Source organism: Zingiber officinale, chromosome 5A (assembly GCF_018446385.1).
Source record: "Zingiber officinale cultivar Zhangliang chromosome 5A, Zo_v1.1, whole genome shotgun sequence".
Taxonomy (NCBI): Eukaryota; Viridiplantae; Streptophyta; class Magnoliopsida; order Zingiberales; family Zingiberaceae; genus Zingiber; species Zingiber officinale.
Window position 1 is genome coordinate 129,832,995 of NC_055994.1, and position 16,232 is coordinate 129,849,226.

General features: G+C 50.9%; 1 protein-coding gene across 1 annotated transcript; it reads left to right on the plus strand.

The window, feature by feature from the left end:
* The first annotated feature begins 660 nt into the window (after nucleotides 1–660).
* LOC121981757 (cation/H(+) antiporter 19-like) lies at nucleotides 661–3,664 on the plus strand. Its single transcript, XM_042534459.1, has 3 exons — nucleotides 661–864; nucleotides 943–1,174; nucleotides 1,273–3,664. The coding sequence occupies exons 2-3, from the start codon at nucleotides 968–970 to the stop codon at nucleotides 3,493–3,495; spliced, it is 2,430 nt and encodes an 809-aa protein (XP_042390393.1). The 5' UTR covers nucleotides 661–864; nucleotides 943–967; the 3' UTR covers nucleotides 3,496–3,664.
* The last annotated feature ends 12,568 nt before the right edge of the window (nucleotides 3,665–16,232 follow it).

The window sequence follows — 16,232 nt, forward strand, 5'->3', positions numbered from 1 at the left end:
TTTCATAGGGTACATTGGAAAACGTGCTCACACTTCGAGAGGCGTGCACGTCGCCCACCAGGGCTCTATATAAAGGGGGTCTCATCACCGGCGAAGGTACACGTTATTACTGTTTGCACTTTCATTACTGTTGCTCCACTTTTTGCTCCATTTCCAGTGACTGATTTGAGTGTCGGAGGATCAATATCAGAGATCATTTCCCTATCTCGATACTGAAATGACTTATTTTATAAAGCAAAACACGATCTATATTCAATTAATACAGTATTCATATTTCTAACTTTCCATTCTCTCATTTTAAGATAGGATCAATCCTGAAATCAGGAATGGACAAGTTAATTACGAAATCGTGACCGAGCTAACTAATTTGAGTCTCCTTAATTTTCCCTCAAAGAGGAAAGCTAAAGATAATTAAATAATAACATTTACACTGCCATTAAATAACACTTAGGGCATCCAAGGCGGATATTTGAAGAAGATAATTTTTAAAATATCTCAAATATTCGGTATTAAATTGATTTACTTATGTGGACGGGACGATTACAAATAAAATAAAAAATACATATGTTAATAATTAAACAAAGAATTTAAGGTTATTATTATTATTATTTAAAAAAATGCAGTTGTTAGTGACCCTTCCATAAAATGTCGGTTGTTCTGGCTTTGGTTGTCTTTCCCGTTCTGGCCCTTCGTCTCCAACATTTGCTCGCCGCCATTGTTTTCGTTTCTCCTTAAATTTGTCGATTTTGATGGCGTCTCTTCCATCACAGTCCGTCCTCAAGCTTTTAATCCTCTTTCTTCGTCCGGCATCTTCACCTCGCGCCCGCTCTCTTCCTCGCCGTCCTTGCGGGAGGCGCCATCGAGGTACGCGCTCAAATCAACTCCTTCCTAACTCTGTTGCATTCCTTCACGCTTGCATATCTGTTCGCCTGGTTCGTGAAGGTGGGGAAAGGGAAGAGGATCGACTATGGCGACCGCGACTTTGGCGAATGTGACGGCGACGTGCCTGAAGCCGATGAAGGCGACGTCGAACGGGTCGTGGCAGGGCGATAACCCGCTCGACTACGCGGTCCCGCTGGCCATCGTCCAGATCTGCCTCGTCATCGTCGTCACGCGTCTCCTCGCCTTCCTCCTCCGCCCGCTCCGCCAGCCGCGTGTCATTGCCGAGATCATTGTAAGACTTCGCGGTCGTCCAGGTGTTTGTTTAAATGCCGCAGCCGGGTTTTTAGTATTGGAAAGCGCACTTAAGTTGTTTGTAAATTTGTGTGAAAGGGAGGGATCTTGCTGGGCCCATCGGCGCTGGGGCGCAGCCAGCGGTTCTTGGACGCGGTGTTCCCGAAACAGAGCCTCACGGTGCTCGACACGCTTGCGAATATCGGCCTCATCTTCTTCCTCTTCCTCGTCGGCCTGGAGCTGGACCTGCGCTCCATCCGCCGCACCGGGAAGCGCGCTCTGATCATCGCCGCCGCCGGCATCTCCCTTCCCTTCGTCATGGGCATCGGCACCTCCGTCGCGCTCCGCCACACCGTCGCTAAAGGCGTCCCCGGTGGCCCCTTCCTCGTGTTCATGGGCGTCGCGCTCTCCATCACCGCGTTCCCTGTCCTCGCCCGCATCCTCGCCGAGCTGAAGCTCCTCACCACAGACATTGGCCGCATGGCCATGTCCGCCGCCGCTGTCAACGACATCGCTGCGTGGATTCTCCTCGCGCTCGCCATCGCCATCTCCGGTTCCGGCTCTCTCTTGGTCTCTTTATGGGTCCTGCTCGCCGGCATTGGTTTCGTAGCTTTCGTCGCCATCTGCGTCCGCCCCGTGCTCGATTGGATGGCCCGCCGCTCCCCCAGCGGCGAACCCGTTAAGGAGACGTTCATATGTGCCACTCTCGCGACCGTGCTCGCCGCCGGTTTTGTGACCGACACTATCGGCATCCATGCGCTGTTCGGCGCCTTCATCATCGGGATCTTCGTGCCCAAGGACGGTCCGTTCGCTGGCGTGCTAATCGAGAAGATCGAGGACATCATCTCCGGCCTCTTCCTCCCGCTCTACTTCGTATCTAGCGGCCTGAAGACGAATGTCGCTACTATCAGCGGCGGCCAGTCCTGGGCCCTCCTTGTCCTCGTTATCGCCACCGCGTGCATCGGTAAGATTGGCGGCACTATCCTGGCCTCAATTCTTGCCAAGGTGCCCATGAGGGAAGCCGTGACACTGGGCTTCCTCATGAACACCAAGGGCCTCGTTGAGCTCATCGTCCTTAACATTGGCAAGGACCGCAAGGTTCTCAACGACGAGACGTTCGCCATCATGGTGCTCATGGCTCTGTTCACCACCTTCATCACGACGCCAATCGTAATGGCCATCTACAAGCCGGCACGGCGGACGCCGTCATACAAACACCGCACCATCCTGCGGGACACTGAAAGCGAGCTCCGGGTGCTGGCCTGCTTCCACGGGAGCCGCAACATACCCACCCTAATCAACCTCATTGAGTCCGCCCGCGGCATCCGCCGCCGCGGCCTCACCGTCTACGCCATGCACCTTATGGAGCTCTCGGAGCGCTCCTCCGCCATCAACATGGCTCATAAGGCCCGCCGAAACGGCCTCCCCTTCTGGAACCGCAAGCAGAGCGCCGACCATGACAGCGCCGACCAGCTCGTCGTTGCCTTCCAGACCTTCCAGCAGTTGAGCAACGTCAGCCTCCGCCCCATGACCGCCATTTCCGACCTCCAAACCATCCACACAGACATTTTAAGCAGCGCCGAGCAAAAGCGCGCCGCCCTCATCCTCCTCCCCTTCCACAAGATGCAGCAGTTCGATGGCTCTCTTGATTCCATCGGCCACGGCTACCACCTTGTCAACCAGCGTGTCCTTCGCAGCGCCCCCTGCTCCGTCGCTGTCCTCGTCGATCGAGGCCTCGGTGGCGCTGCCCAAGTCGTCGCCAGCGAGGTCTGCTACACCGTCGCCGTCCTCTTCTTCGGTGGCCGCGACGACCGCGAGGCCCTCGCTCTCGGCGCGCGCATGGCAGAGCACCCCGGCATCCAGCTCGTAGTCGTTCGGTTCATACCCCAAGCCATCGGCGCTATGCTCGACGGCAACCGCGACTCCGTCAGCATCAGGATGGACGCCAACGAGATCGCCGCCGACGAGGCCTACATCGCCGAGTTTCGCCAGAAAGTGATGGCGAACAACTCCACCATCAAGTTGGAGCAGACGGCGGTCGGCCTGAAGTCGGACGTAGTGGCTGCCATCAAGGCTGTGGGCCGGTGCAACCTCTTCCTGGTGGGGCAGTCGGCGCCCACGGTGGCGCTGACGGACAAGAACGACTGCCCTGAGCTGGGGCCGGTCGGAAACTACTTGGCATCGTCTGAATTCTCGGCTACTTCCTCCTCGGTCCTCGTCATCAAGCAGTACGACCCGGCGGCGAACCCGGTCGTTCCGGCGGATGACGGGGCAGAGATCTACGACGACCCCGACACGCCCAGGACGCCTTTCGTCAAGTAGAAGCGGCTCGGTATCACTCTCGCTCACCTCCAGGCTTTGCGTCTGTTGTTATGGGATTAACTCACTGTACATTTCCAAGGAAATTCCAAGAAGAACATTTTGAAAATGCCGTTTTAATTCCCTTTTGCACAGCATCAGCGTGGTGGGGCCTAGGACGTCGTAGCCCTGGATTGCCTGGGTTAAATGGGAACCAACGGGTCTGGAAAGGGCCGGATGTCGGGAACAGTCCAAATTCGATAGCCACTGGAATTGATCGCTACATACTGTTTAAGAATAAAGAAAAATAAATAAATTTTATAACAGTCGAGACAGAATATTTTACACTAAAAGCGTACTTTTTTTGAATTAAAAATTTATAATTTGTTATAAGATATGATTAATTTGATTTGATTGTTCATTAATGAATCATTATATGTATTTTTTTTTATACCATTCCACCACTTATAAATATGAGTATGATGTTCCTAGTCCTCTCGGGATGAATATGACTAATGTATAGTGGTATTATTATTTTAATGTTTAGGAGTTAAATCTTAATTAGTAATCGGGTGTTTGTTCTTTCCTATGTATTATTTAATTGTCCAAGACTAATTATCATTCATAATTTATTTTTTTCATGTTAGTCTGAGGACGGGCTGACGGATGCACTGGGGCAAGCGAATCGTCTTTTGCCATCATGAGTGTGACCCCCGGGGCTATGGTGTTATGGAAGGACGTCTAATTGTCATTCATGTGTCCACGGTTTGAGTCACAACTATAACATATTTATAGGAATTTTTACTTTAAATGAAACATGTAACCAAGGGATATTGGGTTTTCGAGACACCTACCACGAGTATTTCTTGATTTACCTTAAGGCCGGTGAGAAATTTTCATGAGACTGGCTCAGTCATCTCAGTCGTCCCAAGTTTGACGATATTTAACTTGACTAATCAATTTTTTTTATAAATATGAGTGTGTCAATTTTTTTTATATAAATATGAGTGTGTTGGATAGAAATAAAAGATAAAGATAATTTTCTCTTTTTTACTGTTGAATTATAACATATTATCTGCCCAAGTACTCTTTAAATGGGAACTCATAAACATTCTTATTCTTAATTTTATGAAACTCTCAAAATAATATAAATTTTAAATTTTATGTTTATGTCTTTAATTTTATATTAATAATCCTGAAGTAGCACAATATTTAGAATTAATATTAATATTCTTCGAGTAGCATAAATTCTAAATTTATACTGATGCTCCTGAAAAAACATAATTTTTAATTATATTGATTCTCTTAAAAAATATAACTTTTAATTTTATATATATATATATATTGATGCTTTGAAATAGTAGGAGATAAATTTATGTTGATATTGACATATTTATAATTTAAAATATAAATATATACGATTTATGAAGATTCTTGAAGAATATTGATGTAAGATATAAGTTTTATCAATATTCTTAAAGAATATTGATTTATGATGAACAGGTATCAATATTCTTGAAAAAATTTAATTAAATATGTAATATTTTTAATATTCCTAAATAATACTGAAATATATATTCAATTTTAACATATTATGACATGCTTATTTAGTATTTGTTTTCTTTTAATTTTTATTACTATAAAATTTTTGTGTGAACATAAATATTTGATTGCTTTCTAACTATGACAACATAATATTGTTTTATTATATTATGACACATTTGTTTAATATTTGTTTCTTTTAAATTTCTGTTGCTATAATATTTTTATACATACACAAATATTTGATTGCTTCAAATATTGGTTCTATAAATGATTTTATTCTATCTTTTTTAAATTTTACTTTTATATAGTGGTTGCTATGACAAATATTACAAAAACTTGAATTTGAAATGCTTTTTCATTTGGAAGTATTGTATACACCTATAATTCTGAGTTTCATGTTACTTCTATTTCTCAAAAAATACATGTCAGAGCCGGGGGCATCCCAATCGGATTGAGCAGGATGACAGTTTCTCAGTCCGAATCTGTAAAATGCAAATTTTACCTAATTGGAAAAAATTATTTATTATAGATTTCGGATGTCAAGATTCTCCTTGTGACTAAGAACTTAGGATATATAATAAAAGAAGGAAACAACGAATCCTTGTAGGATCGTGCAAAAACACTTGTTTTCCTTCGTCACCATCTTGATGATGGATTAAAAGTTAAGTATCTCACTATAAAAGAACCACAAGAACTTTATAAGAATTTGAAAGAAAGATTTGACCAATAGAAAACTATAGTTCTCCTAAGAGTCCGTTATGAATGGATGCATCTGCATCTGCAAGATTTTAAATATGTAAGCGATTATAGCTCAACATTATTCAACATTAGTTCCAAACTCACATTTTATGGAGAGAAAATTATTGATAAAGATTTATTAGAAAACACTTTCTCTACTTTTCATGCATGAATGTGCTTCTACAATAATAATATCATGAGCGTGGATTTAAAAATATTTTAAGTTTATCTCTTGCCTATTAGTTGCTGATCCGGTGAGAAAGACGAGGGATCCTCGCTGGCGAAAGGTCAACGACACGTGGAGGTCAAAGGTCTAGAGATTCAACCCGGAGATCGATCGACCGGACGAAGCAGGCCGACCGACAGGGCAACGCAGGTCGACCGACCGTGAATCCCCCGAACCGAAGGAAGATAACCCGACTGGGGGTCGGGTTTCCGATGCTCATAGGTAAAAAGGGTTTCAAAGCCGAGCGAGATATCTGTTCGTCCGGTGCACAAGGCAACACAGGCAGGAGCAATCTCATCCGAGCATATGACCGATGCAGAAGTAATACGCCTGCCGAGCAGCCTACCTGCTCGGCCCTGGAACAGACAGGGAATGCAAGAGGACAAAGGAGACAGGGGATAACATCATCCTCGAGACACCTGCCGTCGACAAGCAATAGAGTTGGCGGCCGAGCCGTACACAGGATCATACGGTGGAAGCTTCCACCGTTACATCCGGGATATGCTCGGACGATTGCGGAATGACGCCAGAGGTACTTTTCTGACACAGGCTCGTTAAGGTATGTTTGGGGAAGCGTGCACGCATCGGGAAACGTGCTCGTGCTTCCCCGGGGTCCTATATAAGGACCCCAGACGTCGACGAAGGTAGGCGCAACTCTTTACTGTAGCCACATTACGCTGCCTCTCTCGTTGCTTGACTTGAGCGTCGGAGGGCCGTCGCCGGGAAACCCCTCCCGGCTCGGCTTCTTTGCAGGTTCGCCGGAGACAGCGGAGCGTGCCATGTCCCCAGCGTCCGTCGACTCAGCGCTCAGACAGGATCAAATTGGCGCCGTCTGTGGGAACGCACCTGAATCTGAGCCAAGGAGATGGAAGAAGCTGGACGTCAACTTCTGGTAACGCTCTCTCCCGTAGAGCTCAAGGCTCTCGTCCAAGCGCGAGCCGCAAAAATCGTGGAGCAGCAACAGAAAGCTCAGGCTGAGCGGGCAGCGCAGTAGGCGACATCAGCCTCGGGTGGCCGAGCGCCACCCGAAGACAGGCAAGAGCAGCTCTCAATATGGGGGCAAAACAAGGGACCGACCGACACTCAGGCCCCGATACCTTTTCATCGGGCTTTGTTCCAGACGCCCTCAGAGGTAGCACAAGCTAACCAAGACAAGGGATCTTCATCGGACGAAGCACCCATCCGGGACGTCAGAAAAGGAAAGGCGCCCCGATCGGACGCGTCTCCCGAGCGGACCAACCGACAGTTCTCAAACGCCATTCTTCACGATCCACTACCGAGGCATTATGTGCCCCCTACGATCGGGGAGTACAACGGGACAACCGACCTAGACGACTACCTGGATAAATTCGACAGTACCGCCACTCTGCATCAGTACACAGATGGTGTAAAATGCTGAGTGTTCCTCACCACGCTTTCGGGATCGGCGCACCGGTGGTTTCGAAGACTGCCGGACGGCTCCATCACAAGTTTCAAGGAATTCCGAACGACGTTCCTCCATCATTTTACAAGCAGCAGGCGCCACCAAAAGACAAGCGTCAGCCTGTTTGCCATCAAGCAAGGCGCGAGGGAGCCGCTCCGAGCGTACATTCACCGCTTCAACCAGGTGGCCATGGACATTCCAACGGTCACCTCGGAAACAATGGTGAACGCGTTCACGCAAGGGCTCGTGGACGGTGACTTCTTCCGCTCGCTCATCCGGAAGCCGCCCCGGGACTACAACCACATGTTGCATAAAGCCAACAAATACATCAATGTGGAGGAAGCCCAGGCGGTGAGAAGAAAAGAAGTCCAGAGTGACCAACCAGCTCCCGCCGAGCGAAAGCAGCCCATCAGTCACCAGCCACCTCGAGGACCGAGAGCTGATGCCGCCCGTCCTCATCACCACACTCGGCCGCACGCCGTCCAGCAAGTCGCGGCTGATCGACCCAAGCCCAGGGGGAAGGTATGGACCCCGATGTTTTGTTCACTCCACCAGTCGGCCACTCACAACACCCGCGACTGTCGGAGCCTTCCCCCCCCCCCCCCCCCCATCGCTCATCCCGCGCCGAGGAGTTACCGCCGCCGATCGCCTTCACCAGACCGGTAACACCGACAACGGAGCCCCGTTCAAAGGATAGAAAGGAGATCCCCTGAGCGGCAGCATCGTCAGCAGCCCGGAGCTCACCATCGGGCATCACACGAACGACCTCGACCCTCCGCTCTGGAGGAGGAAAATAGGGGCAACGCATCTCGGGGAGAGATCAACATCATCGCCGGAGGCCCGACCGGCGGAGATTCCAATAGAGCCAGAAAGGCACACGCACGGCAGCTGAGGATCCACGCGGTCGGTTGTAGCCAGGAAAGGGCGAGCGGACCCGAGATCAGCTTCGGGCCCAGGAACCTCGAAGGAGTTGAAGTCCCTCACGATGACGCCCTGATCATTCGAGCGGTAATAGCCAATTATACTATTCACTATATTTTCATTAACACAGGCAGGTCGGTCAACATAATATTCAAGAAGGCCTTCGACCAACTGCAAATCGACCGAGCTGAGCTACTGCCAATGACGACCCCCTCTACGGATTCACGGGAAACGAAGTCTTGCCGGTCGGCCAAGTCCGACTGGCTATATCGCTGGGAGAAGAGCCACTCAGAAGGACGAGGACCATAAGCTTCATTGTGGTTGATGCTCCTTCGGCGTACAATGTTATCTTGGGACGACCGGCACTCAACGAGTTCCGGGCGGTCGTCTCTACCTTCTGCCAGAAGATCAAGTTCCTGGTGGAAGATCGAGTAGGGGAGGTGCGGGGAGATCAACTGGCGGCTCAGAGATGCTATGTGGAGATGGTCCGAGCCGAATCCAAGTCCGCTCGGAAGGTGTCGCGAGTCGAGGTAAATACTATAACCGAGAAACCTCCTTCTTTGGTTTATGAAGAGAAAGAGGAGGTGCAGATTGACTCTTCCCGACCGGAGGCCACCACCTTCATAGCATCCGATCTGGAGGAGAGGCAGAAGGAGAGGGTGATCAAATGCCTCCAGCGAAACTGTGACGTCTTCGCTTGGTCGACCCATGAGCTGCCAGGGGTCTCGCCGAGCGTAGAGCAGCATGAACTTCACGTCCGGCCGGACGCTCATCCGGTGAAGCAAAGGAAGAGGGACTTCAGCGCGGAGCAGAATGTAATCATCCGGGCAGAGGTCGAAAAACTTCTAGAGGCCGGCCACATAAGGGAAGTGCAATTCCCGAGTTGGCTTGCCAATGTGGTTCTGGTCTCCAAGCCGGGCAACAAGTGGAGAGTCTGCATCGACTTCCGGGACTTGAACAAGGCAAGCCCGAAGGACTTTTACCCCCTGCCCCGGATTGATCAACTGGTGGACTCCACGGCCGGATGCGAGCTGATATGCATGCTGGATGCATACCAAGGCTACCATCAAGTGTTGCTCGCCAAAGAAGACCAAGAGAAGGTCAACTTCGTCACGGCGGACGACACCTATTGCTACAATGTAATGCTGTTCGGGCTGAAGAATGCAGGAGCCACCTACCAGCGCCTGATGAACAAGGTCTTCAGGGAGCAGATCGGACGTAACTTGGAAGTGTACGTGGACGACATACTTATCAAGTCCTTCCGGGCGGTCGATCTCTACGCGGACATGGAGGAGACCTTCCAAACATTGAGAAGATATGACGTCAAACTTAACCCTCAGAAGTGCATGTTCGGCGCAAAAGGCGGGCGCCTCCTGGGTTACATTGTGACCGAGCGGGGCATAGAGGCGAACCCCAGCAAGATAAAAGCGTTGCAAGACATGCCGCCTCCCATAAATCTTCGAGAGGTACAGCGTCTCACCGGTCGGATAACGGCGCTGTCAAGATTTATCTCTAAGACCGCCGACCGGAGCTTGCCATTTTTCAAGATTCTCTGTAAAGCCACCAAGTTTCAATGGGACGAGGAGTGTGATCGAGCGTTCGAGGAATTGAAGACTTATCTGAATTCCTTACCCGTGTTGGCCAAACCAGCCGTAGGTGAGCCGCTCCGCATTTATTTATCATCAACTGAGCATGTTGTGGGCTCAGCATTAGTAAAGCCGAGCGGCGAGGAGCAGCCAGTGTACTTTCTAAGTCATATCTTAAAGGATGCTGAGTCTCGCTACACCGGTCTCGAGAAGTTGGATTTCGCCTTGGTCCTTGCCGCTCGGAGGTTGCGCCCTTACTTTTTGGTGCACACCATTATTGTGATGACGAATAGCCCGCTAGCAAGGGTACTCCTGAACCCTGAAGCATCCGGATGACTCATCAAGTGGATGACGGAGCTGAGCGAATTTGACATCCAATACCAACCCCGCTCGACGATCAAAGCATAGTCCTTGGCAGATTTCGTGACCGAGGTACAAAAGCCCGAGCCCGAAGCTACATGGAAAATATATGTGGACGGATCATCCACTCGGCTCGGAAGCGGAATTGGGATTCTGCTGCTTTCGCCTCAAGGAGAGCGGATGCATTTGTCCGTCCGGCTGGACTATCGGGCAACAAATAATGAGGCTGAGTACGAAGCCCTCATAGCCGGATTGCAGGCCGCACGACATGTTGGAGCCAGCCGGGTGATGATTCACTCAGATTCCCAACTAGCCGCTCAACAACTCATGAGTGCCTTCGAGATAAACAATGCAAGACTCAAGTTATACACGGACGCCTTTGAAAAACTCAAGACTAGCTTCACCGAGGTGGTGGTCCAGAAGATACCCCGAGCGGAGAACCAGGCGGCGGATGAATTATCCAAGCTCGCAAGCTCGATATCATCGGTCGTCATCCAACAACCAATTGAGCAAGTATCCTTGGTAGCGCACATAGACCGGATGGAGGGCCTCACATTCCCGAGCGATTGAAGAACAACCATCATGGAGTTTCTACGCTCCGGGGCCACACCGTCCGATCGGGACGAGGCTCAGCTACTAAGGAGGAGAGCCGGCCGGTTCACGCTCATCGGAGATCAACTTTACAAAAAGGCATTCTCCCGACCTCTACTGAAGTGTGTCAGCTTGGAAGACCCCGAGTACATTCTCCAGGAGGTACACCAAGGATCTTGCGGAGGTCATCCGGGCGGCCGATCTTTGGCTAGGAAGATCTTGTTGGCCGAATACTTCTAGCCAATGCTACACGAGGACGCCGCTCGGACCGTCGCAACGTGTATTTCCTGTCAGAAGTACCACAGTTTCTCACATAAGCCGACGGAAGAAATGAAAACGTCCACAGTGTCTTGCCCGTTCGACCAGTGGAGCATGGATATCGTAGGACCCTTCCCTATGGCGACCGGACAACGAAAGTTTCTATTGGTGGCCGTAGATTACTTCTCCAAGTGGGTGGAGGCTGAGCCATTGGCCAAGATAACCGAGCACATGGTCAAGAAATTCATCTGACAAAATATCATCTGTCGGTTCAGCATTCCCCATCGGCTCGTGTCGCCCAACGGGCGACAGTTCGTCGGAAATCAGCTCGGGGAATGGTGCAAGGGATATGGCATTGAGCAGCACTTCACGTCTGTGGCGTATCCCCAAAGCAATGGGCAAGCCGAAGTAGCCAACCGGGAGATACTCCGAATTCTTCGGGCTCGGCTCGACCACATGGGAGAAAGCTGGGTGGACGAGCTGCCGGGAGTCCTATGTGCAATCCGCACGACCCCTAAGGAGGGAACAGGAGTAACACCGTTCCACCTAGTGTATGGGGGCGAGGCGATCGCCCTAGTCAAAGTCGGCGTAGAGTCCGTCCGGATCCAGAACTACGACGAGGCGAATTCAGAGCGGAGGTAGCTAGAATTGGACTTGATCGACGAGGAGCGAGCCAAAGCGTCCGTTCGGCTGATGGCCTACAGGCAAAGAATGAAGCAGAACTATAACCGCCGCGTGATTCCTCGAGCATTCCAGGTGGGCGATTTGGTCTGGAAGAAAGTGAAGTCGGTCGGGGACGTAGGCAAGCTGGAGGCGCCCTGGGCAGGACCCTTCAAAGTCGTTGAAAAGCTCTGATCGGAAGCCTACTACTTGGAAGATGAGGATGGACGACGGCTAGAGAGACCCTGGAGCGCAAACCACCTCCAGCCCTACCGGGCCGGATGAAAGGTGTGCCGATGTAATGTATTTCATGAATATGCCGTGCGAATGTATCATTTGGTTGCAGGAATCAAAGCTATAAGAACAAAACAAAGGCATGAGCATTGCACACCGAGCGGGTAGCTGCAAAATCGCGTGGCAAAGACCTCGTGCCGTTCAGCCGGGAGTATATTATCCGAGCCAAATGCTCGATGGCGAAAATCCCGTGTCGTTCGGCCGGGAGTATATTATCTGAGCCAAATGCTCGATGGCGAAGACCCTGTGCCGTTCTGCCGGGAGTATATTATCCGAGCCAAATGCTCGATGGTGAAGACCCCGTGCCGTTCGGCCAGGCGTATATTATCCGAGCTATAAGCTCATCATTGAAGACCGTCGAGCGACGACGTTAAACTCTAGAGTCGGACCGGCGACCATAAACCCCCCGGCTTGAAGACCGTCGAGCGGCGACGTTAAACTCTAGAGTCGGACCGGCGACTATAAACCCCCCGGCTTGAAGACCGTCGAGCGGCGACGTTAAACTCTAGAGTCGGACCGGCGACTATAAACCCCCCGGCTTGAAGACCGTCGAGTGGTGACGTTAAACTCTAGAGTCGGACCGGCGACTATAAACCCCCCGGCTTGAAGACCGTCGAGCGGTGACGTTAAACTCTAGAGTCGGACCGGTGACTATAAACCCCCCGGCTTGAAGACCGTCGAGCGGCGACATTAAACTCTAGAGTCAGACCGGCGACTATAAACCCCCCGGCTTGAAGACCGTCGAGCTCCGACGTTAAACCCTAGAGTCGGACCGGCGACTACAAACCCCCCGGTCGGAAGACCGTCGAGCTCCGACGTTAAACCCTAGAGTCGAACCGACAACTATAAACCCCCCGGTCAGAAGACCGTCGAGCAGTGACATTAAATCTTGGAGTCGAGCAGCGACATTAAATCTTGGAGTCGAACCGACGACTATAAACCCTCCGGCCGAAAAAAAAGAAAAGAAAAAAGGTCGACCCGTGAGTCGAGAGGCCGATCGACCAAGTTACCAAAGGTACTTAGTGAACCTCTAACGGGGATTCCATTTAAAGAAGTGGGGGTGTTCAGGCGAGTGGCCTAGTTATAGAGAATACTTCGTGAAAAATTCCTTTGGAAAGCAAGGCGAGACGAGAAACGATTAACGAGAAGAAAATGGGGAAGACACGAACGACAGTAGTTTGCGCTCCGATCGGAGGACACAAGTATTGACAAAGAGTAAAAAGATGGTATATCTTCATTAAAGTTCAGGCCCATAGAGCCGATCGGAAGGGTTACAAAAAATATTAATCAAGGAAATCATAAACGCTCCTCACTCTATGGGCTCGAAGATGGACTCCGGAACAGCTTCCAGCAGGCTAGCCATGTCTTAAGGAGGAATAGAGGTCTCCTCAGGGAGATGGCCCTTGGCCTTCAAGATGGCCCCTTCGAAGGACAGAACTAGCCGATCGCTAAACTTATCACCAAATGCGTCCGATCGAAGGTAGTTCTGTTTCATCACCTTGAGGCGGTCAGCTTCTTCGTCCTGGTATTCCTTTAGAGCCGCTTGGGAGGCGTCAAGAGCCCCTTGGAGCTCTTCCTTATCCGCCTGCAGTTTAGCTTCAGTCGCAGATCGGCTCTCTTTCTCAGCAGATAGATGGTCGGTCAATTTTGTAACGCCTTGTTCCAGCGCTCAGACCTGCACCTTCATCGCGTCCAGATCAGCAACGACCCTATTTTTTCTGTTGGTGGCCACAGTGATCTGGTGGTCATGGGACTTGACTTGGACTTCGAGTCCAACTACCCTGGTTTCCAGGCCGGAAGACTTGTGCCGCTCGGCCACTAGCAGTTTTTCTGTCTGGGTCAGCTCGGACCTAAGCGTAGCGTACGGGGCCCTTCAGCCGACACCCCTCCAGAAATTTGAAGTTTCTTCAACTCCTCCTCCAGTTCGGCTAGACGATTGCTGACCGCAATGTTCTCCACCCATTGTTGCGTTCGGATGGGATAATGTCAATAACCTGGTGAAGTCGTCGTAATAGCGTGTTAAGAAACATACCCCAGTGGCTTGCTGCATATGGCTGTCCGCTAGCTGACCGGGAGTCATCAGGGCAACTCGAGACCTCGCATCTTCCCACGTCTTGGCGAGCGGCCCTCGGATGGTAACTTGATGCTCGGGAGCAGTGGGCTGATCCGCCGCCAAAAGGAACTCCCCGGTGGGAAGACGGAGGACGAACTTGATCATGCGACGACCGCTCGGATCGGTTTGGGAAGATACGGCTCGGCTGGATGACTCGCCGAGCGGCGCAGAAATAATGTCCGAGCGCTTGAGCCGAAGTCGGACTCGGGGCACAGAACTAACGGGTGGCGCCCCAATCGAAGCTGTTGGCTGGTCGAGTTGGGAGGGAGTCCGATCAGACGAGATGGCCTCATGTGCAGTGGGTAGCGGGTCGATTGCCTCTAACGGGGCGTCAACTGGCTCAATCACCGGCTCAGCGTGCGCAATGGCCGTCCGACGTCGCTTGCGTACTATCAGGGGGGAATCGCCTGCCGACCGCTCCGCGTCCTCTGACGTAGGCTGCTGACCGGCCGAAGAGATAGCATCCCCGACCGCTCCAGTTGCAGGGACCGGAACGGCAGACTCTCGAGCCTCGGTTGGAGTTCCTCCGCTTTCGCCCTCATGCGAGCAGACCGGCGCGATGCCTCGATCGGCCATCTCCTTGGCTGCCACCACCTCAATTTCGGCAGCCTTCAACTTCAGCCGATCAGCAACCTTGGCGCGCCACATGATGTCAGCTGCATAACAGAAGAATAAATCAGTTAGAACAAAAGGAAAAAGGACAAGGAAAGTGTTTACCCATGCTGCTCGGGAGTTGCGTTCGGATCGGGCTCAAGCCGAATATGTACAACACTCCCTCGTGAAGTAGTTTGTCGATTCTGAACCTCTGGCCGGCCAGTAGATTGGTTGCATGAAGATAATCCGGCTGGCTCTTGTATTTACTGAGGTCAGGCGGGCTCGGCACGGTGGTTTGCTATTGGGTGTGAAAGGATGGCAGTTCAGGAAAGCGAAGGTAAAAATAATTTTCCTTCCAGTGCTTGTTCGAGGTTGGCATCTTATCGAAGAAGACGAGGTCGATCCGCGACTGGAAACGGAAAGTACCCCACTCGGGCTGTTTGAGATAATAAAAGTAATGGAAAACTTTGGGGACTAAGGGAATGCCATGCAGCTTGAAAAGGATTACTACGCCGCACAGCAGCCTAAAGGAGTTGGGGACAAGCTGGCCGAGCGGGATGCGAAAATAATTACAAACCTCCCGGATAAAAGAATGTAGTGGGAAGCGCAGACCGACCACGAATTGGTCGCGGAAGAAGCAAACGGTGTCGATCGGCGGGTTGTGGGGCCGATCGGAAGAGGTGGCTAAAACTAGTCTATGGTCAGGAGGGAGTTCAAATTCGTTAAGGAAACGTCCCGCGTCAGTTTCGTCGAACCGGCTAACCATGGTCATATACCATAGGACAGGAGGAGGATCAGAAGGCTGCGAGGTGCTAGCCATTGCCATAACAGTAGCGAGGAAGGAAGGACCGAGGAAAGGAAAATGAAAGGGTTGACGGAGGAGACTGAAAATACATTGAACGAAGGCAAAGACTACCAGAAGGGAGAAAATGGAAGAAAATAGAGATAGGAGAAGGCTTACTGAGAGCAAAGCGTGAAGGAGAAGGTCGAAAGTTCGTTGAAGCACCGAGGCAAGTAAACGTCGGGAAGATGGTCGCGAGAGGAAGCACCAAAAACGCGAAGGCAAAAATGATGGAAGGAGGGTCAGCGTCGGTGCTTCATAAACCCCGAGCTTAGTCCACCACAACCGTCCGATCCAGGTCATCGAAACAAACGTTAGCATCGGACCATCAGATTTGAACAGACGCCTGTCCAATCGAAGCTGATGCCCTCGTCGTACGATGACGGCGGACTTGCCAAGTGGCGATCAGCGATTGGGCGACATTTAATGAGCGCCATTACTCGCGCGTGGGCAGCTTAATGAGGATTGGCACGAATTCTGAGGAGACCCGACGACTCTGACCGCCCCCAAAACAGTAGCGCAACAAGCAGTGAATGGAAATCAAAATCTTTAAGGCATAGCCATCAACTCGCCGATCGGCCGAAGGGGCCTCCTATAGCCGATCAGAAATA

Bases quoted from the DNA above. Each gene is read 5' to 3' on its own strand.
- LOC121981757 (XM_042534459.1), top strand. From the start codon at position 968: ATGGCGACCGCGACTTTGGCGAATGTGACGGCGACGTGCCTGAAGCCG. The intron at 1,175-1,272 runs GTAAGACTTCGC...TTTGTGTGAAAG, and splicing joins GTGTCATTGCCGAGATCATT to GGAGGGATCTTGCTGGGCCC.